At 59.5% G+C, this 23,050-nt stretch overlaps 1 protein-coding gene across 2 annotated transcripts in view; it reads left to right on the top strand.

The window, feature by feature from the left end:
* The window catches only part of FAM207A (family with sequence similarity 207 member A), a 36,126-nt gene extending 17,212 nt beyond the window's left edge, over nucleotides 1–18,914 (top strand). For both annotated transcript variants that reach the window (XM_035030040.1, XM_035030041.1), the window contains exons 3-6: nucleotides 2,110–2,178; nucleotides 9,045–9,195; nucleotides 13,484–13,549; nucleotides 14,935–18,914. In XM_035030040.1, the coding sequence (XP_034885931.1) occupies nucleotides 2,110–2,178; nucleotides 9,045–9,195; nucleotides 13,484–13,549; nucleotides 14,935–15,058 (410 nt within the window). In that variant the 3' untranslated portion in view covers nucleotides 15,059–18,914. The remainder of the gene's footprint in view (nucleotides 1–2,109; nucleotides 2,179–9,044; nucleotides 9,196–13,483; nucleotides 13,550–14,934) is intronic.
* Nucleotides 18,915–23,050: the final 4,136 nt, after the last annotated feature.

Raw genomic sequence — 23,050 nt, 5'->3', positions numbered from 1 at the left:
TCCCAGCCTGTGTTCCCACATGCCACAGCCCTGACGTGGGGCAGATAGCAGTCGGTCTACTCCGTCTTTGTGCTCCCCGAGCCTGGCAGCGACGCTATGCTCCCTGCCCCCAGGTCAGGCCGGGCTCCCGTGCACAGAGCCCAGGGGACACCTGCATGTTTCACCCATGGTAGCTCCCCAGCTGGAAGAACTCCGAAGGGGTGACGACGATCTCCCAGGGTTTGTATCGTAAATTTATAGATCATGCCCAAAGTTACCCTGCTCTCTGTCCCACGTGTTTACCCTCGAATGCAGAGGCTCTGAGAGGCTCAGTGACTCGTGAGGGGTCCCTCCTTTTGTGGTTGTCCCACTGCCCAGGGTGTAGTTCAGGCCCCGTGCCAGCATCCTGCTCTTGGAGAAGGAAGGGCCTGGAGAAGGGGAGGCCCAGTGCCATCTGATGCACCAGCAGGCCCTGCCTGAGCATCCTTGGGGCTGTAGATGGCTTCTGCTGACACAGGCTGACCGGCTTTGTCCAGCTGGGAGTCAGCATCTGGTCAGTGACGTCAGGCTTAGTCCTCCCACTCTGTGTGCCTCCTGGGGGCAGGGGCTCCTCTGTCTCGCTCCCATCCCGTCCGCCCGCTGAGGAGAGAAGCCCCGTGTCCTGCGGCCAGGGCCGTGTGTGATTTTTGTGCCTACGTGGTTCAGGCTTTACTTCAAGTCTCGTGTCTCCGTTTCCCCTCCAGCAGTGTGGTCCCAAGGCAGCTCCTTTCCGGTCCCGGTCCCTAGCAGTTCCCATGACTTGGGGGGGTTACGGCCCCCTCTGTTGGGCTAGTTCGTAGGGTCACTGACAGAAAGGTGCCTAGTGCTCCTAAAGGTTAGCAGGTTTCTTCAGGTCATTCGTGAATGAGTGTTAACGGGTGCCCTTTCCTTGGTGGGCGATGGGTGATGCCATGTTGGTGTCTGGTAACCGCAGTCCACGTGGGGGCTGGGCAGGCAGGGCCACACTGGCCTGCTGTCTGGCTGATGGCAGAAGCACAGGGCTTTGCCTTATTCCCGAGAAGATGGATGTGGGGGCCCACTCGGGCGGCCGGCACGAACACCACACCTGTCCTGTATCCCTCACGGTCTGGAGGCCAGGCCTCTGAGGTCAGGATGCTGGCAGGCTTGGTTCCTCCTGAGGCCTCTCTCGTGGGTGTGTAGACGGCTGTCGTCCTCGTATCATCATCCCCGTGAACGTCTGTGTTGTGATTTCTTCTTATGAGGACACCAGTCCCGTTGGATCAGGGCCACCGTTGTGCCCTCATTAAAGACCATGTCTTCAAATACAGTTGCATTCTGAGGGCCTGGTGATTAGGACTTGAGCATGTGCATTTGGGGGACACAGTTTAGTCCGTAAAATGGGGGTGAGGGCAGGCTTATGAGGGAGGGGAGGCCACTCACCCACTGAGCTGGGGGGAGCAGGGAGGGTGGTGGGAGGGTCAGCCGGTGGCCTGCATTCTGATGACGGAGATGTTCTAGAGACAGAGGAGAGGGCATGTGTTGCACTCTTTGCCCTGACCTTGGGTTAGGGTTAGGCTGGGAACGTTGGAGACACGTTCCGATGCTGGCAGGCGAGGTTGGACAGCGGCCCCTCACGGAAGGCACCATGTGAAGACAAGTAGGTTTTTCTTAGTGCCTTGGTGGAATCAGTGACAAGATCTGGGACCATCTCTTGCTTCGACTGGACTCACCTGAGACCCTCGGCTTTGGGCTGCGCCTGTGCAGAGAAATTGCCAACAGGTGGGGACCGTGAGCCTCAGCTCCAGGGCTCCAGGGCTCCAGGTCCCCAGGTCCCAGGCTTGGGGCATGGGCCTTCCCCCTTGGTGCCACCAGGCTTCTCCCAGTCAGAGAGCGTGCGCTTCCTCCTGGTGAGTTATGTGGCATCTCTGGGCTGCCTGGTCACCCTGCAGCCTGTTCTGGAGGTCGTCCTGGGGTCAGGTGTCCCGGGGCATCCCCGTAGGAAGTGCTCAGGGACCCCTCCTGATGCTGGGCCACCATGCACCTGGCAGCGGCCTGGCCTGGGGCACAGTTCCCGGCTCCTCCCTGTGGGCACGGAGCGCCCCACTCACCCCCATGTGTTCTCTTCCTCAGGTGCGGAGGCCAGGGCTGTTTTGCCCAAGAAGGAGAAACTGAAGCTGCGGCGTGAGAGGTGGCTGCAGAGTAAGTTCGGCCCCCGTGCACCGCCCCCCCAACACCCGCAGTGGCCTGGGGCAGGGCCCTGACCCTGTCTTCCCCGAGCGCCACGGCTCTGGGCGCCTCGTGTGCAGGGCTGGCTCATCAGCACATAGGCAACCGTGCTGTTGTGAGGGATTTATAGCAGAACTTTCCCCGGGCGCTCTGGGTGCGGCAGGGCCCCTGCTCCTTCCTTCTCAGGGCCTGTCTGAGGGGCGCTTCATCCCGGGCCTCCAGCAGACGCCTCCCCGCGCCCGGTGCCTCGCTCCCTAGAGTTAGTGTTCATGATGCTGAATATGCACTGATGGTTTTCTAAGGATTGTCCTGTGAGGCTTGCTTTGCAATTTTTTTCTTATTCTCATTTTAGTGTGATTCTGCTCACTTTTATTTATTATAATTTTCTGGTTCTCTTGACTTTTTAAAATTAATTTGTGTTATGTGGTATGTTCTGTCATGGTTAAAATTCTTTATTTCCTTTAAGGTTTTAAAGAAAATGTATGTTTTTAATTTCCTAGAGAAATTTGTCAACTTCTTCCACAGTTATTTTATGTTTTGTTGCTCTGTGGGTGTTTCTTACAGAAGTGACTCATTCGTGCATTTTCTTTCACACAGTCCCTGCGTGGGGTTGTGCGGAACGTTCTCTGTAAGCTGGACTTGGGGAAGCAGACAGACTGGCCTCTGGGGCCTTGCGCTTCTCTGCGCTGCTGTGTGCCGAGATACTTAAAACTCGCTCCTCGCTCCGTGCTGGTTGGTCTTTCGTCGTCTCTCCTTGAGCCTGGCGTGGCCACTCCTATTTTCCCATAAAGGCATCTACTCTGATGAGATCTCCACCCTCATTGGCAAAGGGCTCCTGGCCTCTCATCATCGATACCCTGTTTGTTGTCCTTTATTTGCATCCCTTTCTTGAACTTCTCTTTATTTTCTTTTCCATTCCAAGAATTAAGCCTTGTATTTGTCAATTCTACTTTCTTATGCCCTAAATTATTAGTTTCTGGTTTTTTTAATACCCTATTCTTGCTTTCTTTAGGTTTGAGTTACCTGGCTCATAGTTTTTACAGTTTTGTTTAGGAATGGAGGGCCCCGCTCGGGCTTACCTAATATCTTATCATGGAAAGTGTCCCATGGAAAAGCAGGGAGGACCTGACCGTGAACACCTAGATTTGATGTGGACACTGTTGTTTACCACATCTGTTCCTCTGTCCATTCCTGTCCGTCTGTCCACCACCCTGTGTTCCATCCACCCATTGCCGAGTGAGTGGCAGACGTCAGGACGCTTTCTCCCAAACGATTCTGCTGCAGTTCGGCATCTGCAGATGGTTCTCCTTCGTTTTGAGGTAAGGCCGGCCTACGATGTACCAGTCTGGGTGCCGTTGCACACAGGGGCGACCAGAGTCCCTGGGAGGGACGGAGTAGCCCCAGCACCGAGGCGCGGCCACTGTTTCCTCCCCTCAGAGTCACAGTTTAGATTTTACTGCTCTAGACGTCTTATGAGTGGAATCGTGTAGGATGTGTTCTGTTTGTGTCTGGATTTCTTTGCTTCGCAGGAAGTCTGAAAGTCTGCCCTGTGTGTGTCGCTGTGGCCCGGGCCCTTCTCTCGCTGAGAAGGGTTTATGTGGACAGACCGACTGCTACCCCCTTTCCTATTGATGGACACCTGGTCTTTTTTCTCTTTCTAGCTACTATGAGAAAGGCTGCTACAAACATTCTCTTCAGGTCTTTTTGTGGAGAATGTCGTCATTTTGGAGGAATGGTTGGGAGTGGAGCGCTGGGTCATAGGGCAGGTTCATGTTTAGTTTTATAAGCAGCTGCCAGACGTTTCCCTAGAGTGGTCCTGTGTTCACACTACCACCAGCCACGGCTCCCCGCAGGGCAGGGCGTCGGCAGGTCCCCGTGGCGTCGGCTCTCAACCACCGCCGAGCACGGTGTGTGTGCCCCAGTTGGGTGTGGTTTCGCGGGGGCCCTGCCTTTCCGTTAACCTCGCTCCAAGAATGGTTCTGACGTCCCGGAGGCCAGCCCTGTGTCACGTGCGTGCTTGCACATTTTCTTCCAGACCGTGACTTGCCTGTTCATTTTCTGAACAATGTGTTTTTGACGAGCAGAAGTTTGATTTTGAGGCATCCGATTTATCTTTTTTTATATGGTTATTTTGTACACGTTTATGTCTTGTCTAGGAAAACTTTGCCCCATCTCAAGTCCTCAAGGTGCTGTTCTGCTTTTCTAAGAGCTGTGTGGTTAGGTCAGTTAGGTTTCTGGTCCGTCTTGGTTGGTCTTTGTCGGTGGCTTGTGGTCCTGGCTGAGGCTCTTTCCCCCTCAGGGTGGATGTTCGCTTACTCCGGCACTGTTTGTCCTAAAGACTTTTCTCCCCTCGTTTGCTTGTTGCGGTGTCTTGGCGAAACATCGCACGGCCTCCTGAGTGTGGTTCTGTTTGGGGGCGTCTTCTGTTGGCTGCTGTAACTGTCCTCACACGTGCCGGCAGCTCCGGAGGAGGCCGTGGTACACAGCGGGCGCCCTCCCCTCCTCGGTTCTTCTGTGGGAAGGCCACGTCCGTGGCGCTTCCGTGTAGGTTTTACCAGAGGCCCGCTCCCACCAACGGAACCTTGGCAGGCTTACGACTGCGGTTGCCTTGAGTGATCAGTTTGGGGAAAATTGCCGTGTTAACAGTATTGAATCTTCAAGTCCATGAATACGGTATATTTCTCCATTTTATGTGGATTTTCTTTAATTTCTCTTGTCAGCATTGTATAGTTTTCAGAGTAGAGGTCTTCCATGGGTTTTTTGTTTTTGTTACGCCTATTGCTAATAGTTTCATAGTTTTTGGAGCTGTTATAAGTGAGATTCTCGAAAGCTTCGTTTTTCTAGTAGTTTATAAAGGATGGATTTTTAAGAATACTGTATCCTTTGACAGCGCTAAAATCATGTATTCTGATAGTTACTCTGTAGATTCTTCAGAACTTTCTACATAAAAAATCACGCCACCTAAAATGGATACAGTTTCATCTTCCTCTCCAAGCTCATGTTTTCATGTCTTCTTGTCGTTGGGCAGGGCCTCGAGCCTCTGGTGGGCGGTGATGGAAGGGGTGCGAAGGGTTCCCAGCCCGGGGCCAGGGGTTGGGACCCAGCGGCACCAGTGCACATCACCAGGAGCCGTCACGTGCTCTCCGCTTCAGGCCCCGTTTCTGAGGAACTTCCCTTAGGCTTCTCATCAATGGGCAGATGTGGGCACGGAAGTAAGGACAGTGACGGGGGCACATGCCTTGCCCCCTCCTCCTGACTTCTGTCAGCGGGATGTGGACTGGCCTTCAGGGAACCCAGCCCTTAAGACCCTCCCACGGTCAGCATCCCAGGTAGCCGGTGAAGTTGTTGTTGGAGGCCCAATTAGCATGTGGAATGCTTTCTTGGTTACACCTCAAGCTAGTTTTAAATTAAGCCATTTAGAATGAAGGAGTGTCAGTCCCTGGGAAACTTCCAGAGCCAGGGGAGGGGGAGTGGTAGGGGCAGGAGGAGCCTCCCCGCCCCCAAAATGCTCAGAATCTGTTGCTCTAGAACACACAGTTGGTAGAAGGGACCTTTCACTGCCCCTCCCCTTGCTTACAAGTGGGCTGGCCATGAGATTCTCCCCGGGGAGAAACATCGGTGTGTGGTCTGTCTGGTCCTAGCACCCCAAGAAAGGTTTACCTGGAGAGGAGTCGATGAAGGGGGTGATTTCCAGCCCAGGTACAAGGATGTGGAGGGGAGGCCCCCTACCTCTATCTGGCCTGGAGGGTAGAAGGGAGACTTCATTGCCAGAAGACGGTGTAGCAGGGTCCTGGCCTCAGAGGACACTCCAGGTGGGCACCCCCTCCCCCTGAGCCCCTGTCTCTGGCTAGAAGGCTTTGGAGTGGCTCTGGGGCAGAAAGGGGAGAGTGGGTGGGGCCCGTGGTGACGGCGCAGTTGTCCTCTGCGGAGGGTGGCCAGCCTGGAGCCCCCGTGCTGAGCCCAGTGGCACAGAACTACACCACTTTAAATTCACTGTTCGCATGTCCCCCCAACTCTCCAGGCTGGAATGAAAGGCACCCAAATCTGAGGACATGTTAATGTTTCAGTCCCACGTAAAAAAAGTTATAAACCTATTTAGGTAAGACGGACAGAGCTGAAGACTCTGTTCACTAGCAAGCTGGTTGCTTGTGCAGGATTGAACTTGCAGACCTTTCCCCTTTCTCCTGGGGATGTGGAGCTTTAGAAACTCATGGTGTGCGTGTGTGCGTGCATGCACGCCTGCGTTTTGTGGCTTTTGATTGCTATTTGTTGTATTTGTGGTGTTTAATTCTTCGCTTTTAGGGCAGGCAGCAGGGAGCCCCTCTCCCCAGAAGGATGTTGGGAGCCTGCCCTCCACACCTGCCCGGGACGCTGCCCTGTTGGGATTTCTGTCACTTCCTTATTTGCTTCAGCGTCCAGTAGGCCCACTTCCTTGTTGCGTGTTCTCTTAAACATGTTCTGGTGGTTACTCTTACACGTTGAGTCTTTTTTTCAAAGTAGAACTTGGAATTAGCTTCACAGGTTCAGGTGAAAATCCTGTTGAAGTTTGAGGCTGTGTGAGCTTTGCGGGTTCTCAGGGTCACCAGCCCAGCACCGTCTGCCCTCCCTGGGTTGCTGTGGGGTCTTGTGATGTTTTGCTAGAGAACATGATGTTTCTGGTAGATAATCTCTTGTCACATTAAGGAATTGGCCTCCATTCATGGCTGTGTTGTCATTTTTACGGTGAGTGGATAGTGAATTCTGTGGTGTTCCGTTTGGCACTTCTTGTGGCCATGGTGGCCTTTGTGTTTAAACAGACCCCCAATGGGGTGCCTGGCAGATGTCCCCACGTTGAACTGTCCTCACGTGCCTCGGTTACACTCCCGCTAGGTGGCATGTGTTACTAACTTAAAGCACTTCCAGCTTGGATTTGCGGACATTTGTGTGGCCGTGTTCCTGTGTCTCCCAGGAGCCTGTGCTTTGCTGTGCTTGGTCCCAGTGCCGGTCTGCTGGCCACTGAAGGGGCAGGGGTCTCAGAGCACCTGCCCTGGCCTTTGCCGCCCTCCCAGGATGCTCGGCTCTCAGGGAAGAGGCATCTGGTTTGAGGAGATGCTCAGTAAGTTGTTGATCCTCTTATTGGCAGGAGGGAGAGCACTGAATTGTCCCCTTCTAAGTCCTGATAATCCAGAGCCTTGAAGGCTTGCTCCACGCACAAGGAGCTGACGAGTGGAGCTGTCCTCGTCCCCTTGAGCTCCACTCTTTGGGGCAAGGGGGGCAACCTCACTCCCCAGGGGCCCTCTGGGACTCTCTTAGGGGCTGTGGTTGGGGGCAGCATGGGTGTCCCTGACTTTGGGCCACACAGGGTGGGCTTTTCAGAGCTTGCCCTGGGCAGCCGAGGGGTTTGGGTGGGTGGCCCTGGCCTAGCACTGCAGGCTTGTTGAGCGGCTCTTGCCTCTGGGAAGCCTTCCTCGGTGCTTCTCCCCGGTAGGTGAATAGTTGCAGTTTCTGGAAACTCCCCTCTTGAAAATGCCTGTTGGGGTCACCACGTATGACTCCCCTTTCACGTGTGCTTCCTGGGGCTTGGTGTGGGGTTCCCCTCCTGGCCTGTCCTGTGCCTGTGGTCACTGCCCTTCTGCGGGGTGATGGACGGCCACAGCATTCTGAAGGACCCAGCTCGCGGAGTCAGGGGTCCCGTACCTGCCACGTGCAGGCCGCTGGCTGGTGGCGCCTCTGGCTGTGGACCCACCGGGCGCTGTGTCAGGAAAGCGGCGTGTCGCAGCCTTTGAGGTGTGATTCCTCGTGTGGCTGGCCGTTCCAGTGGGGCAGGATGGGCTCAGGTCTGGTCGTCCCACAGCCGCTGTCCTGTCCCAGCTTTTCAGTGAGAGCCTGACCGAGCAAAGGAACAAAATCTGTGAGCGTGGAGTCTGCGCGTCTTTCACGTACAACGGGCCCTGGGCCCGCCCGCTGTCTCCCCGGGTAAGAGCTGAGCTGGCGTTGCCCACCAGCTACACTGGAAATACTGCATTTAAATACATATTTTATTAACAACTGTGAAATAAAAACATTTCTAAGTGAAAATCAGATCCCCAGGCTTTGGGTCGCCTGGGAGGCTCCGTCATTTAAGTGTCTGCCTTTCAATTTTGGCTCAGGTCATGGTCTCAGAATCCTGGGATCGGGCCCTGTGTCGGGCTCCTTGCTCAGTGGGGAATCTGCCTGAGACTCTCTCTTCCTCTGCTGCGCCCCCACTCGCGCCCACGTGCTCTCACATGAATAAATAAATCTTAACAATTCCCAAGGCCGTGCCCCCCACGCAGGTCGTGCCCCCGTCCCTCATCCTCCAGCTCCCTGTGCTCCTCTCAGCCGCGCTGGCCCCCGGCCTACCCCTGTGCCCCCTTCCCAGTGGCTGTGCTGCCCCTTCCGAGGCCTGGACCACTGTGCAGAGCTTTCTGGGAGCCCCATGATCAACTGCTGTATGTGGGGGCCCACTTTCTCCCTCCTGGTGCATCTCAGGTGGAACTTGGGGAGCACAGGAGAGCATGACCCTGCCGCTCAGTGACTCACCGTTTACATCGTTCTCCCCTTGCCCACTGACTGCGCAGCCCGCGCCCTCCACGTGCACAGGCCCCCGAGCCAGCGTCCCTTTTCAGAAAGAGAAAGCCTCAGCGCCTGCAGCTCAGTCTCGGCATCCCGCGATTAGGGTGCCGGCCTGCCTCCCGGGTTCCCAGGGCGAATGTAGGTGCCACCTGCCGGCCCTGCTCAGGAAGGAAGCTGGTTGCTTGTGTGCTCATCCCTTGCTCTCTGCTCCTCTCACTAACCCATTGTCCTCCCCCCCACGCCCACCCTCCCCTACCCACCCTCAGAAATCGAAACCATAAAGCTGGCCGAGCAGAAGCGCAAGGCAGAGCGGAGACGGAGGGCCACAGTGGTGGTGGGGGACCTGCAGCCCCTGAGAGACGCCCTCCCCGAGCTGCTGGAGCTGGAGGCTGGTGGTCGGCGGCCACGTGCCAGAGGGTGAGTGTCCGTCTGTGGCTGCCTTGGGAATGGGAGGCCAGGAAAGGGCCGGCTCTTCCAGAGTGGCAGCTGCTGACCTGTGTCTGGAGCCCCGAGAGGAACCAGCAGGGGAGGGGAGGGGGGCAGGCAAAGGCCGCAGAGGTCCCCGACCTCCTTGTTGATGCAGAAACCCTTGCTTCCGTGGTCCAAGCCTTGAGGTAGGCAGGTGGTGTGCTGACTCCCTCGCTGGGGCCTGTGCAGGCAAATGGCCTGTCCAGCATGTTGACGAGGGGCACCTGTTGGTCCTCTCCAGAGTGGGCCTCGGAGCAGCTTAGCCAGGGGGGCTGCGGTGTGGTGGGTCCTTCCAGCCGCCGGGCTTCACCCCCCAGGGACACGGCCTGCCACCGTACCTGCTGCCTTCAGCACCCTCTCCCAGAAGTACACGTTCTTGTAGCCCTTCCTGCCTCCCTGGGACATGCGTGCTCTAGAGAAGCCAGTCCCTCTGCTGACGCTCCCTGTGCCCCTTCATCAGCTTGGAGGTTGGGGGTGTCCAGCGACCTGCTCAGGGCCACTTGGCTGCAGAGCCAGAACATCCCAGGCCAGCTCTCCAGGTGGGAGCACCCAGAGCCTTTGGTCTGGACAAAGAATCAAGGAGTGGCCTTCACAGTTGAGATTGGTGATCGAGCCAGAGCCTGAGATGCAAATTCCCCCCCGATCCTTGATAAAAAATGTGACCCCCGTCAAGTGTCCTTCCCCGCTTTCAGTTTTCTCATCTGAAAAATGTGCTCAGGGCTCCCTGAGGGGGGAATTGCTGCGTAAACACCCGGTTGGCAGTCTGAGGAGGAATGTGTGTGGCCTCGGGTGGCCTGGGCTGCTGAGCTGGGCTGTAGCTGAGGTTGCTTCCGGCTCTCTGGGTGCGGGAAGGTTCCCAGCTGGTCTCCTAGCTGGGCGGTCACCGTCACCTAGCTGGTCTCCTAGGGACGGGGGGTCACCGTCCCTCCTCAAGTGCGTCTGGCACTGGGGAGCTGTTTGTTTGAATAAATGTTATTTTAGAACAGTTTTAGATTTACAGAAAGCGATGAGAGGATACTGAGAGTTCCCACGTCCTTCACATCCAGCTCCCCCTGTCAACGTGGGGCCCCCAGGGCCCGTAAGGAATCAGTATTGATATGTAAATAATAGTGATTGAATAAAGTCCCTGGGTTATTCAGATTTCCTCAGTTTCCCCTAACATCCCCCTTCTGTCCCAGGATCCCTTAGGTGTGGGCTGGGCGTGGCGACTCCCTTCCCCAGGGGACAGGGCAGGAAAGGGAAGGAGCCACGTGGGGTGGGGACACCGTGAGGATACCACGTGACACTGATCATGTCCCTTTACATCTTCTCTTGGCCATGACAGTTTCTCTGATGACCCTGACCATTGGGAGGAGGAGCAGTCAGGCATTTGGGGGGATGCCTCTCATTGGGAGGAGGACCAGTCAGGCGTTTGGGGGATGCCACTTGTTTGGAGGAGGACCGGTCAGGCGTTTGGGGGGATACCCCTTGTTGGTAGGAGGACCAGTCAGGCATTTGGGGGATGCCCCTCGTTGGGAGGAGGACCAGTCAGGTGTTTGGGGGATGCCCCTCATTGGGAGGAGGATCAGTCAGGCGTTTGGGGGATGCCCCTCATTGGGAGGAGGACCAGTCAGGCGTTTGGGGGGATGCCCCTCATTGGGATTAGCATGATGTGGTTTCTCATGAGTGGACTGGGGTCAGGGTTTGTCGGGGGGAAGACCACACAGGGAAGTGTCCCTCTCATCCCATCCGGCCCAGGTGCCTACCGTCAACATGACTTGTCCCACTGCTCATGTTGGCCGTGGTCACCTGGCAGAGGTGTGTGTCTCCGGTGTCCCCACCCCACGTGGCTCCTTCCCTTTCCTGCCCTGTCCCCCGGGGAAGGGAGTCGCCACGCCCAGCCCACACCTAAGGAGTGGGGAGGTGCGCTCCGCTCCCCAAGGACGGAGCGGCTGAGCAGACACTGCGGGATTCTCCTTCGGAGGAGGAGATAAATACCGTTTCCGTATCAGCGCATGAGTGAATCATTTATGGATGTCCGTATGGACTCGTGGATATTTATTTTATACTGTGGGCTATGATCCAACAGGACTTCACTCTGTTGCTGGGACTGGTCCAGCTCTGGCCACTGGGAGCCCCTTCAGGTGGCTTCTGCGCTGGAGGGGGTCACACCAGGGGCTGACTCTTGAAAGCATGCAGACGGTACAGATGGCTCTGCTAATCAGTGTGTGTTGTCCCCCCCTCCTCTAGGCATGTCCTGGGGTTGGGGTGGGACAGGATGTGCTTAAACCGTGCTGGGGGGTTTAAACCTTGTGGCCCTGGGCACCTGAACCTGAGTGCAAGGGTCTCCAGTCACCTACCAGGACACCCTGACCAAGGCCCTGGGCCCTTTTCCAAGCTCGTCCCACATCCGTGATGTGGCCTCACAGGGCGGTGGTCTCGGAGCCATCGGAACACGCCTTCCCGTACTGTGTCCCTGGCCGTCTGGGTGGGCACAACACCGCACGGTTGTACACAGTGATGCTGCTCGTCGGTGGAAGGTTAGAGTCTCTAGGAACTTGGCAGAAGAGCGTCAGGCGAAGGTCGCCTTGTCCTTCCTGCTGAGCTTTGTGCAGCTGAGCCACCAGGCCAGCCACCCCTTGGACCTCATGTGGTCCTGGTGACCTTGGCCACGTCTCGAGGCTGCTGCCACAGATACTCGGAGAGCCCCTGGGCGGCAGCCAGGGTCGGGGTGCTTCCTGCCGGCTCAGCCCTCCCGGATCTTACAGGCCAGCAGGCGCTGGGAATAGTGGGCTGGGAATAGCACCGTGGAACCCACTGGGCCGCCCTGGGTGGACTTTAGGGCTTCGCCCACCGGGGCTCTGGATTTGGACAAGAGTCCGTATTGTTTGGGGTTTCTTACACCCACTTGGTTTCCTTGGCCCCTGGGGCTGGGACATGCCATGTGGGCTCACTCCCATCAGCAGGTGAGTGACAGGGCTGGGCCCCACCGCCTGCAGGAGAGCAACAAAGCTGGGAGTTACCGGGGTGCACCTGCGCACTCACTTTCTTGGACTGCAGGCCCGCTAATGCAAGTTTGCCAGGAAAGCATTTGCCTGTTTGACGGGGAAACTGAGGCTTCAGGGTACAGTGGTTTTCCCAAGATTCATCCCCGGTCAGCCAGTGTCCAGAGCCACTCCCTCCAGGGCTTTTGGGGCTGGGGTCACGTCTGCGGTACTTAAGCAGCAAGCGGGCTGTGGGCTCTGAGCTGCACATCGTTCCTGGCTGGAGGTCTCAGCCCACCACTGACCCTGCTCTGCCTGCAGCCAGAACCAAGTGAGTCTCCGCCTTCCAGGGGCTCTCCACCTGAGAGACTTGAAGTCAAAGCCTGGGCCTGTCTAGACGGAGGTGACAGGACTGAGGGGTTGGCTATGCTCACCCAGACAGCCTGCCTTTGCCCACAGGACGGGAGCCTCCCCCTGGAAGCTGCTCACCAGGTCCTAGCCACGCCCTGAGGCTCCGTGCACGCCCTGGCCACCCACCGTGCTGGGGGGTTTAAGCCACAAGAGACTGCACCTGGCCCCTGGGCACCGAGGGGACTCTCAGATGCGTCTACACGGGCACTGCTATCAGAGCTGGAAGGCCGTGGGTGGCCTCAGTGGATTTTACGTTTTTATTTTTATTTTTTTTATCTTTTATTTATTTATTTTTTTTAAGAGAGGGGAAGAGAGAGGGAATCTCAAGCAGACTTCCTGCCGAGTGCGGAGTCTGACGTGGGGCTCGATCTCACGACCCTGAGATCATGACCTGAACTGAAATCAAGAGTCAGATGATGCTTAACTGACTGAGCCACCCAGGCGCCCCAATTTTACCTGTTTATAGATGGGGGTGCAGGGGTGTTGGGGTGTGGAGGTTGGATCAGATCCAGGGCTTAGGCTCCCTGACCTGCCGGCACAGTGTCCTGGGCATGCCAGTCAGTTCTGCGAGGGGCCTGCTCTGGGGTGAACATGGAGGGTCAGCAGTGAGAGGAGCAGAGCTGCGGTGGGAACCATCTCGGACGCACGAGACAGGTCTTTCATTCATATTTTAACAGAAACCATGAATAAAGGATGAGGTCTCCTGGTCCGGAGGCTAAATTTAGGTGTTGGCCTGGGCTCTGGTTTTCTCGCCCTTCCTGCTGCTGGCGTGTAGACGCGCGTGCCTCCGGGGGACAGCTCCCCAGGCTACCGTGGGGCCCCACAGGGGAGCCTGTGCTGACTTGCTTCTCTGTCCCTCGCAGGGTGAGCAGCAGGCCCCGGCCCACCGAGTTGAGCCGCATGAGCGCCGCGCAGAGGCTCGAGCTCCTGTGAGTAGGCCCTGCCACCAAAATGAGACTCCAGTGCGCCCACCTCCTTTCCTCCCACCTCACCCCAGTACCGTCCGGCCTCTGGCCGAGCGCCCCCCGCACTGGTCCACTCGGGCACCGCGGACAGCTTGGCCAGTGGCGCCTCTCGTGGGCATGAAGCAGCCGGTTGGTAGCCGGGCCGGGGAGCCCCTTTGCCCAGGCAGCGAGGGGAGAAGAAGCTGCCGGAACAAGACATGCCGGCTCTTAGGGGATCACTCTGGGAGCCCAGAGCCCGCTGCGCTCCCAGGCATCTTGGGTGTGGACCCCTGGCTTGGGCAGTCGGTCCAGGGGTTCAGTCTCCCTGTCAACAGCCAGGAAAGCCGGGCACCTCGCGGTTCGGCCCTGCCCTCTGTCACGCACACACAGGGCAGAGCACCGGCTCGGCTCCACTCCACCGCCCCTGGGCCAGGGCTGCTCCTGCTGCAGCACCTTCCCCAGCATGGTGCCACGGGTGCCACCGTGGCCCTGCCCGCACGTGTCCTGGAACCGCCGTCCCGAGCTTTCCTCCCTCAGGGGCGCCTCGCCAAGGCACCTGCAAACGTCCAGCTGGCCCCCGTGCTTCTGAGGCGCGGCATGAGTGCCGGCTCCCCCGGGGCTGGCTGGGCTTAGACACCCACGTGCAGAGAGTGGCAGCCACCGCTGTGGACTGGGGGCTCAGGTCCTCCCCCGGGAGGAAGCCCTCCAGCTCCCATCAGAGGCAGCCGCTGCCCCTCTGTGGCCGGGGCACCCTGTTGCGGGCAGGGCCGGTCTCGGGCCCGTGGGGCGGCAGCGCTCGGCTTTGGCAGCGCTGGCGGGAGGGCGCCTCTTACGTAAGCCCGCGTGTCTGCCTCCCCACGTGTGTCCGCTTCTTCCTGCTTTGAATAGCAGCTCCGCATCAGAGTTGGGGATGGGGGGCCCAGAGCCCACTTCCTGGGGGAGGGCAGGGGTGCTAGTCCCCCAGACCCACGGGTGGGTCTGGTGGCTCCAGAGCCTGTGTGTGATCGTGAGGAGGCTGGCCCCAGGGCAGCCAGTCCCTTCCTGCCCAAAGTGCCTGTTAGCTCTCATAGCCCCCCTCATCCCCACTGGGCCTGACCCAGCAAGGCCACTCCTAAGCCCGCTCCCTGCCCTGCTGCCTTCCTCATCCCTCCCCCATACTGCCACTGCCCCCGCCCACTGCCCCCTGGTGACCCTTAGGCCCCAGGTGCTCTGCCCTGTGTAACCCCTGGCCTGCCCACTCCAGTGGCTAGCCCGCCCTGAGGTGCCCAGGGATGGGATGGCCGGGCTGGGGCGGTGCTGGTGCTCATCCCCACCCCTCCCTACACAGGGTTGTGGGGTTTGCTGACCTGTGCTGATCTCCTTTCTTTCAGGGAGGAAGAAAGGGCTCGGTTTCGGGAGCTGCTGGCCAGTCCAGCCTACAGGGCCAGCCCCTTGCTGGCCATCGGGCAGCAGCTGGCCCAGCAGATGCAGCTGGACGGCGGCAGCCAGCTCTGATCTCTGATGCAGCCTGGAGACGTGCCGTGAGCTCCAAGGATCCACCGCTTGCTGTCCTTGCCCTGAGCCTGGCAGGAGAGCCCACTGTGAGGCGTTGGGATGGGGGGGCAGTTCCTCTGTGCCCCCGCGGCCCCCTGGGCTTCCTTCCAGACTGCTCTTGGGTTTCTCTAGGCGGGCCACCACGCGGCAGGCTCTGGGGATGCCCAGCTCCTCTGCAACCCCAAGACGCGGTCATGGTGGGTTCTGTGGGCGCTTGCTGCCCTCCCGGTTCCCAGGGCTCCTGTCTGCCCTTCTTGGGTTGTGGTCCCTGTGCTCCTCCCCAACCCGCTCCCCACCGTGTGTCCCTTTGGCTCCGAGCCCAGGTTGCTCCCCACCTGCCCTTGTGATTGAGGTGAGCCGGGCTGCCGTAGTCTAGCAGTCCAGAGACTGGGAGCAGGCCTGGTCCCGTCCTGGAGTGACACAGCTGACCCGGGAGCAGGATGGTGTCTACTGTTAGAAACCTGGGGCTTGGGGGCCAGACTGCAGGAATAGACTTCAACCCTAAGGGCCTGGGCTTGCCTGGGGAGTGGGAGTTGGGAGTGTGTGCTGTGTGGGGACTCACCGCCCATGTCCTGCGGGGTCAGTGGTGGTGGATGCGTGGCCCGGAGGCCTGGGCACCCACGGCAGCAGCTCTGGACCCAGTGAGCGCCCCATCACTCTTGGGGCCGGGGCCAGGATACCGAGCACCCCTTCACAGGCTGTGGTGTGGGGGTGGGTACCAGTGTGTCCAGGCGCCAGGCACTCTAGGCTTTGTGGCTGAGCCGGCGTGAGCTCCAGGTATGTCCCTGACCTCTGGTGCCCTGGCTGGTGTGCTCGCGACTCATGGACACCTGGGCAGCATCTACCAAGGCTATCTGGGCGTGGGTGGCTGAAGGGATCCGAGCCCATGCCCCGCCCCCATTGGGCATCCTGGGCCCCTTCTCTGCACAAGAGCACACGGTGTGGCCGCCTCCCAGGAATGGGACACAGAAAGGGACAGATGGGACCACCGAGGCTGCAGGTGGGAGCCTGAGTCCCCTGGGCCGGAGGTCAGCACGGCCGTCTCGCCAGGACTGCCAGCCCCTAAGTGACGGTGTGCACTCTTGTCCTCAGCACAGAAACCAGTTCTCGATAAGGGAGATGAGTTGTTTACAAAGTGGTATTTGTGACAAACTCATTTTTGCAATAAATAAGTGCTGGGAGAAACTGGGGTACAGGCTGCCCGGAAGGTGATGCAGGCCCCTTGATGTTCCTCCGTCATGTTTTTCCGAATGAGTTTGGTGACTGAGTGCAAGGCTGGTGTGTGTCATCTGGAGGGAAAATGTACTTCCCGGCCTCCAGCGACTCCAGTGTGACCCTGGCCGGCCAGCTGGGCTCCCCTTGTGTCCCGGCTGCCCGGGAGCATGTGTGCTGTGGGAGAGGGAGGGGCCGCACGGGGGAGGGGCGGGCTGCTCTTGAGGCCTCAGATCTCACCCCAGGAGGGTCACCAGAGAAGCCTCAGACGTGTGGGGACCTCCGAGCCAGAGCAGAGTGCCGGGCCCCAGTGACAGCTTATAGGAGAGGCCATCCCCTGGGTGTCCCCTGGCTGCGGCCGGATGCCTGCCGCTGAGTGGGCGTGTGTGTGGTTTCTGATGTGTGTGCCATGGGCGTGGCTGCCTTGGTGGCAGGTGTACGTGGTGAAGTGGAACAGTTCCTGGTGTTGGTGCCTCTTAAACCCTGTGCACTCCTGCTGTGCAGGGGTGCGTGGGTCTGTGTCTCTGGCACCTGCCTGCAGGGTCACCTCTGAAGGTCCCCTGCCCCAGCCGGAAATCTTCAAGACCCCTTTTTAAAAGTACTCCAGCAACCCACGTGGATCCTCCTTCCCCATGAAACACCCCTCTCCTCCTCTTCCCTACTGGAGCCCCTGGTTGGTACAAATGCTGTCGCATTCTTTTGGTGGACGTGTGCATCGGTTATCAGCTGCCGTGGTACCTGTGTGACAGACATCCCCCAAACGTGCAGCCACGTGTTCTCCCCACAAGTCTGGGCCAGGCCGGACTCTTGCTTGAGGCACCCACTGAATTTGTTTCTTGGGTAACAGATCAGCAGACGGGGTGACTTCAAACACTGGGAATGCATTCTGTCATGGAGTCTGGTCATGCTGGCAGGCCCATGCCGTCTCCGGAGGCCTCCAGACAGGGGCAGTCCTGTTTGCCAGCCCCTCTCGTGTCCCCTGGCTGGTGGCTGCATCACTCCTGTCCTTCCCCCTGCCTCCTGTGAGTCATTGGGTCAGGGCCCGCTCTCCTGCAGGACGACCTCCCCTTAATTAATTCCATTGCAAAGATCCTATTTCCAGGTACAGTTGCGTTCTGAGGTTCCACGTAGATGTGCATCTTGGGCGATGCCCTGGGTCTGGGGGGCGGTCGGGGCAGCGGGATCCTTGGAAGCCCCCAGGTGAACCGAAGATGCACATCCAGAGTCGGCTACCACTCGCCAAGTGGGGCGGGGAGGAGGTGAACTCGCCTACAGGGCAAAGCGCTGGGTGTTGGGAGGCTTCATGGGGTGGGACGTTGACACAGGCGAAGGACTGGAAGGCATGGGGCAGTCGTGGACAGCAGAGCACTGCACTGGGGCTTTGGGTGGTGGGCTGGGGTCCCCTCGTGGTGACGAGGGCCTCCTGGTGCCCCACCCCTTCCTGCGCTCCCCCAGACGGCACCCCAGCCCTTCTTTCTGGCACGTCTGCCCTTGTCCTGCCCGGTGTTAACATGTTCTCCAGGCTGGCTTGCTTCCCCTAGGACGGAAACGATTGAGGGCAGGGTGTGCTTTGCGCTGCTGGGGGGTCAGCAGCCCCACGTGGCAGTGAATGAATGAATGAACCAGAGGCAGGAAACAGTGGGCTGCGTGGGCCCAGGTGACCAAGCCCAGGGCCCAGGTGGGGTGGCCTCGTGTCTGCACGCGGTGTCCAGTGGGGAGAGGGTTCCTGGGGGTGCGGACTCAGGCGCCTGGAGGGGAGGAAGGAGTCGGTATGAACTCACAGCCCTCGGGGTCCGTTCTGGTTCTGGGTGCGCCTGCAGGCCGTAGGTGTTCGAGGCCGGCTGGCAGGGCTGGCCCATGTTTGGGTTATTCTCTCAGGTGTCTGGGTCATTGGGCTGATGATGGCTGCACCCTGTCTGTATGGAGCTTTGTCGACGGGGGCCTGGCCCTGGTGCCAGGCGGATGGTGACGCGTGAGCCTCATGCAGCCCCACAGCCTCAGCGTGCCGGCCTTCACGCGGACTCGGGCTCCCTTGCTGCTTCAGAGCCCTTGTTCTGGGCAGAGACGGACATCAGTGAGGGCAGCCTCAGCTGGGTGGTGAGTCAGGCACAGGCAGCCGTGCCTGTTGGTCCCGTGTTGCTTGGAAGTCCGGTGTCGTCCAGACTGCTCCTGGAATGCTCTTCGGGCGGTGGTCACACCGGCCCGTGACCGCTGCTTGGGCTGAGATGCTGGAGCCCAGCCCCCGCCTGGCCCCTGTGGGTCCTTGGCCACCACCCCATGACCCGGGCTCCAGGGTGCTGCTATCACTGCATGTCTCCAGGATATCGGGAGAGCCAGCCGGCTCCTGGAGATAGCAAGACGCCAGCCTTCCGGGACTTTCTCTGATGTCCTGTTCCCGGGCCAGCTGGTCCCCTGCTTCGGGACCTGAGACCCTCGGCCTGTGTGGACGACTTCCTTATTTTGAGGTCAAACAGACTCAATAAATTGCATTTTCTTCTAAAGGTGTTAAAATAACACGGGTTACAGTGATAATTATAGACGTGTTCCCGATGTTGGCTTGTGTTTCTTAAGGCTTTGTTAAGATTGGGAAATGTTATTTTTCAGATTCTGGGGAAAAAATCAGTGATTACTCGTGTCTTTGAATTCACACGTCCTCTGGTGCCACAGAGGCTGCGGGGCCTCCTGCCAGGCTGAAGCCTTTTCCCTTCCTGTTCTCCTGGGCTCTGCTGGCAGAAGAGGGGGCCTGGGGGCTGGGCCTGCTGAGCCCTGGCTAGGACCTTCTCTGCAGCGGGGGAACCCAAGAGCCTGGAGAGGGGAGAGCCCCCCCCAGCCCCCGGGCTGGGGCTGGAGCTGGAGTATCTGGTGCCTTTCCTGCTGAGGCTGAGGTCCTCAGGAATGCAGAGCTTCCAGGTACCCCGGGACCCCCATGTATGCCCTGGCCTCTGCCCTCTGCAGGTTCAGGTTCAGGGCAGTGCCTGAAGCCACAGTACAGGGTTGGGGTGTTGTTCTCCCTGCTTTGGTGCCCAGGGTTCTTGCACAGTGGTAATTATTCCAGCCTCCAGTCTCCTGAGTTGGGAGCAGATTCTAATTACATCACGGTGTGTAATTAGAGAATCTATCCTGGTCAGCCCCCGGGCTCTGGGCGCCTGTGTGAACAGCCTTTCTTCTGCCTCCTGCAGACGCACGCCCCTGGGTCTGATGGACCTGGCCCTGGCTGGCCAACCCACGTCCCCCCACCCGACAGGCTAATGTGCCCCATCCTCTGGCCTGCCACCTGGCAGGGTGCACCCCCCCCCCCCCATTCCCAGGCAGCCTTTCTGCCCCAGTCTGTAGCTGGGCCTCACACCACACCCAGCACATCAGGAAAGCTCGTTCTGGTGGGGCAGGCAGGCACAGCTGTGTGCAGCCCGTAAACTCAGTGGGCGCCCTGGGCCCCACCAGGAGGTCTCTAGGGGAGGGGACTGGCAAGTGTGAGTTAGGAAGATGTCAGCTCCTGCCGGCTGAACTCCCGTCCCAAACAGACTGGTGGTGGAGGCCCTGGGCGGGTGGGTGAGAGGCACACGGGAGGTTGGCTTGGGGCTGACCCAGCATTACTGCAGAGCACCCTGGGGATGCCATCTGGTGGGAGGCCTGAGGAGAGGGGTGCGCTGGTCATCTGCCAGTTCGCTGTAGTGCTTGTGACTGAAAACCCAAGTCGTGGGGGCTGATTATGTTGAAATGGGGTGGGTTGCCCCTCCCAGAATGAGAGCCTGGATGCAGGTTGCTGTCAGCAGCCCGGTCTCTTATTCCTTCTGTTGCTAAAGCAGCTGCTAGCACCCCAGCCATCACGTCCACATTCCAGGCGGGAAAAGGGGGAGGGCCAAGGGTGGGTGGTGGTTTCTGTTGCAGTAGGGCAGGGCAAGGCCTGGGCTTCCTCAGCAGAGCCGTCCACACCACTGTCCACCACGGCCCCCAGCGAGCCGGGTGGGTGTTGTATCTCAGCATCATGTGTGCAGTGAGAACTCTCGCCAGGTCCTCGGTACTGCTGACCCTGCTGCCAGGGGGTCCAAGCTGTCCTCTGACCTGGGGCCACGGTGAGCACTTTTGTCGATAACTGGACGCACAGCAGTGCAGAGGAAGGGCCAGTGGGGGGGTGGTGGCAGCAGGGTGATCAGGAAGGTGCCCCTGGACGCCTGACTCCTCGTCCCTGGGCCCAGGTCAGACGTCCAAAGGCAGGACGAGAAGGTGCCCCCTGAGAAGGAGGTGGCCGGCGGTCCTGCGCTGGTCAGCCTGCACAGATCCCTCTGGCCCTTCAGATGGGGGCAAGGGATGGAGGGAGGCGCCCCGAGAACCAGCGGGAGGAGTACTGTGGGGTGCTCTGCAGGCAGGGAGGGCCAGAGCTGCATCCAAGTAAATTCTGGGGCCCCAGCCTGGGTTTGGGGGCAGCCAGGACCTGGGCCTTTTAACGGGGCGTCGGTGGTTTGCGGTCACGCTGCCTCTGCTTGTGTCTTGCCTGACGAGAAGACCTGTCCTGACAGTGCAGCGGGACCTTCCTGGTGCCTGAGGCTGGTGGGTTGCTAGAGACCCGGCGGCCCTCAAGTCCCAGGCCTCGGCTCCGGCTTTACCTGGGGCGGGGGGGGGCGGCCGGACACGGCACAACTTGGCCACAGGGGCGGCCCTGCTGGGCTCAGGTGCTCGCGGACCAGGCCCCTGCCGACAGCGCCTGAGTTCGGGTAGGGGTTGTGCAGACGGATGCAGGGTCCAGGCCCCTGGTCTTCAGACACTCGCGTGTACCATGACGTCTCACACGGAGTAGCACAGTGTGGCTAAGTGCACGCACACGGGAATACACGGGTGTGGACGGACGTGGGTGTACACGCGTGGATAAATGCACATTCTGGGGAGGCCTGTAGGAATCCCTACCATGCTGCCTGGCTCCCGCGCGCCTGGGACGTTCGCCTTACCCGCCCCAAGGCCCCGGCTGCCATGGTGGGACAGGCCTGGACAACACAGGAGGACTGCTACTGGAGGGGGGAGCGGAGGGCCGGAGCTGTCGGCTGCAGCCCCACATCGTTGTCAGTGCCGCAGGGAGGGGCCGGCCCGCTGTCCCCCTCTCCCAGCGCCAAGGGACACCTTCTCTCGGAGCTGCCTGGAGCCTGAGGTGGCTGCCGTCCCTGACAGCACAGGCTCGGGTGGGGACCATCTCTTGGCACCAAGGGCGGGCTAGGGCCCCACGTTGTGGATAGGCCCAACCCTGGGAGCAGGTGGGGCCCCCTCTTCCAGAAGAGCGCAGGGCCTGGGGACACTCGGGGCTGCTTTGGGGACAGCTCAGCTGCAAGGCCTCTGGGTTTAGCGGTCAGCACTGCGGACTTAACCTGGGCTTGGCCAGAAGCCCTCAGAGGACCCTGTGACCCTGGTCCTGCTTGGTTGAGGGTCCTGACGAGTGCATGACCTTGGCTGGGGGTGAGGGGCAGTAACAGCGCTGACCCTTGGCCGTTCCCGCCCTAGGATGAGGTGCCCTAAACTCCTCGGTCAGTTATCCCCTGTGGGGGGGGGGGCGCGCTGGTGAGTCCAGATTTGGACAGGAGGCAGCACTGGGGCACATCTTTTGACCCAGGAGATGCTGCTGCTGGCTGGGGTCACACCCTGTGGGGGGGCCAGGCGGGGGTGGGGAATAGACAGGACACTGGCCTGGGAGAACTGGGGAAGTCCTCACCCTAGCCCCACGCGGGGCCCGGCCGACCTCTGGAACACCTGGTCCCACTTGGAAGGACATAACTGTCGTGGGGCACACGCGTGGGACTGTGAGCGTGTGTGTGTGTGCGCGGACGGTATACGAGCTTGCAGGTGCAAACTCAGACATGCTCCGTAGGCGTTTGCGTTACGCGCATGACTTCCTATCAGAATGGGGCGAAAGCTCTCATTCCAATTCAGGAGCGCTCGTATCAAGAAGAGATGAATTTTACTGAATTCCTTCTTGGTTCCTGTTGAGAAAGTCATGTGTTTTGTTATTTTGTTATTATTTTTCCCGCTGGGGGGCGAATGGTGGGATTACTTTCCCTCATGCTGCTCGGCTTTGCATTCCTGGGGTCACGGGCTTGGCTCGGGTTGTGTTTTGGTTGCTGGGGTTTCCTGAGCGGGGGCTGCTGAGAGGGGCAGCTTGGGCATCGCCTTTGAAACCCGCGGGTCTCCAGGGAGCTTTCCACACGGTGTCTCTGAGCTGCCACCCTCTGGAGGGGGGAGGGGTGGTGGGGAGGAGGCAGATGTGCCTGCCTTTGCCCTGCGCGGAGCCCGTGGATCCCCGAGGCAGGAGCCCACCTGCCCGCCGGGCTCTCACCAGCCCCATGCCCAGCCCCCAGGTGGAAGTCAGGACACAGGCCTCGTGCTGAAGCCCCGGTGTGTGTGTGGGGTGGCCCAATGCAGCCTCCATCCCCGCCTTCCTCCTGGGGAGGGAGCCCTGAGGTTCTGCAGAGGCCACTGTGGGCCCAGCGGGACCCTGGCCTGGCCTGCCCCACGGATGTCCTGCTCCCAGCATTCCAGAAGGAGCAGGTCACTGTGTGGCGGTCAGCACCTCTCTCGGGTCTTGCCGTGGGTCTTCCCCTCACAGTCCCTACTGGACAGGGCCCGCCCTCCTCCCTGGCCCCTGAAGCCTGCGGGGGTCTCCTTGTCATCTGTGACAAAAACCCGCCGCATAAGGAACGTCTCCATTAGTCAGTCACATTCTCCTTCCCAGCCAGCTGCACGGGGCCTCCCAGCCTGTCT

This window comes from Mirounga leonina, unplaced genomic scaffold (assembly GCF_011800145.1).
Source record: "Mirounga leonina isolate KUSES-001 unplaced genomic scaffold, KU_Mleo_1.0 Mir_353, whole genome shotgun sequence".
Classification (NCBI taxonomy): domain Eukaryota; kingdom Metazoa; phylum Chordata; class Mammalia; order Carnivora; family Phocidae; genus Mirounga; species Mirounga leonina.
The sequence above is the reverse complement of the archived record's forward strand: the minus strand, read 5'-3'. Positions and strand labels throughout refer to the sequence as shown.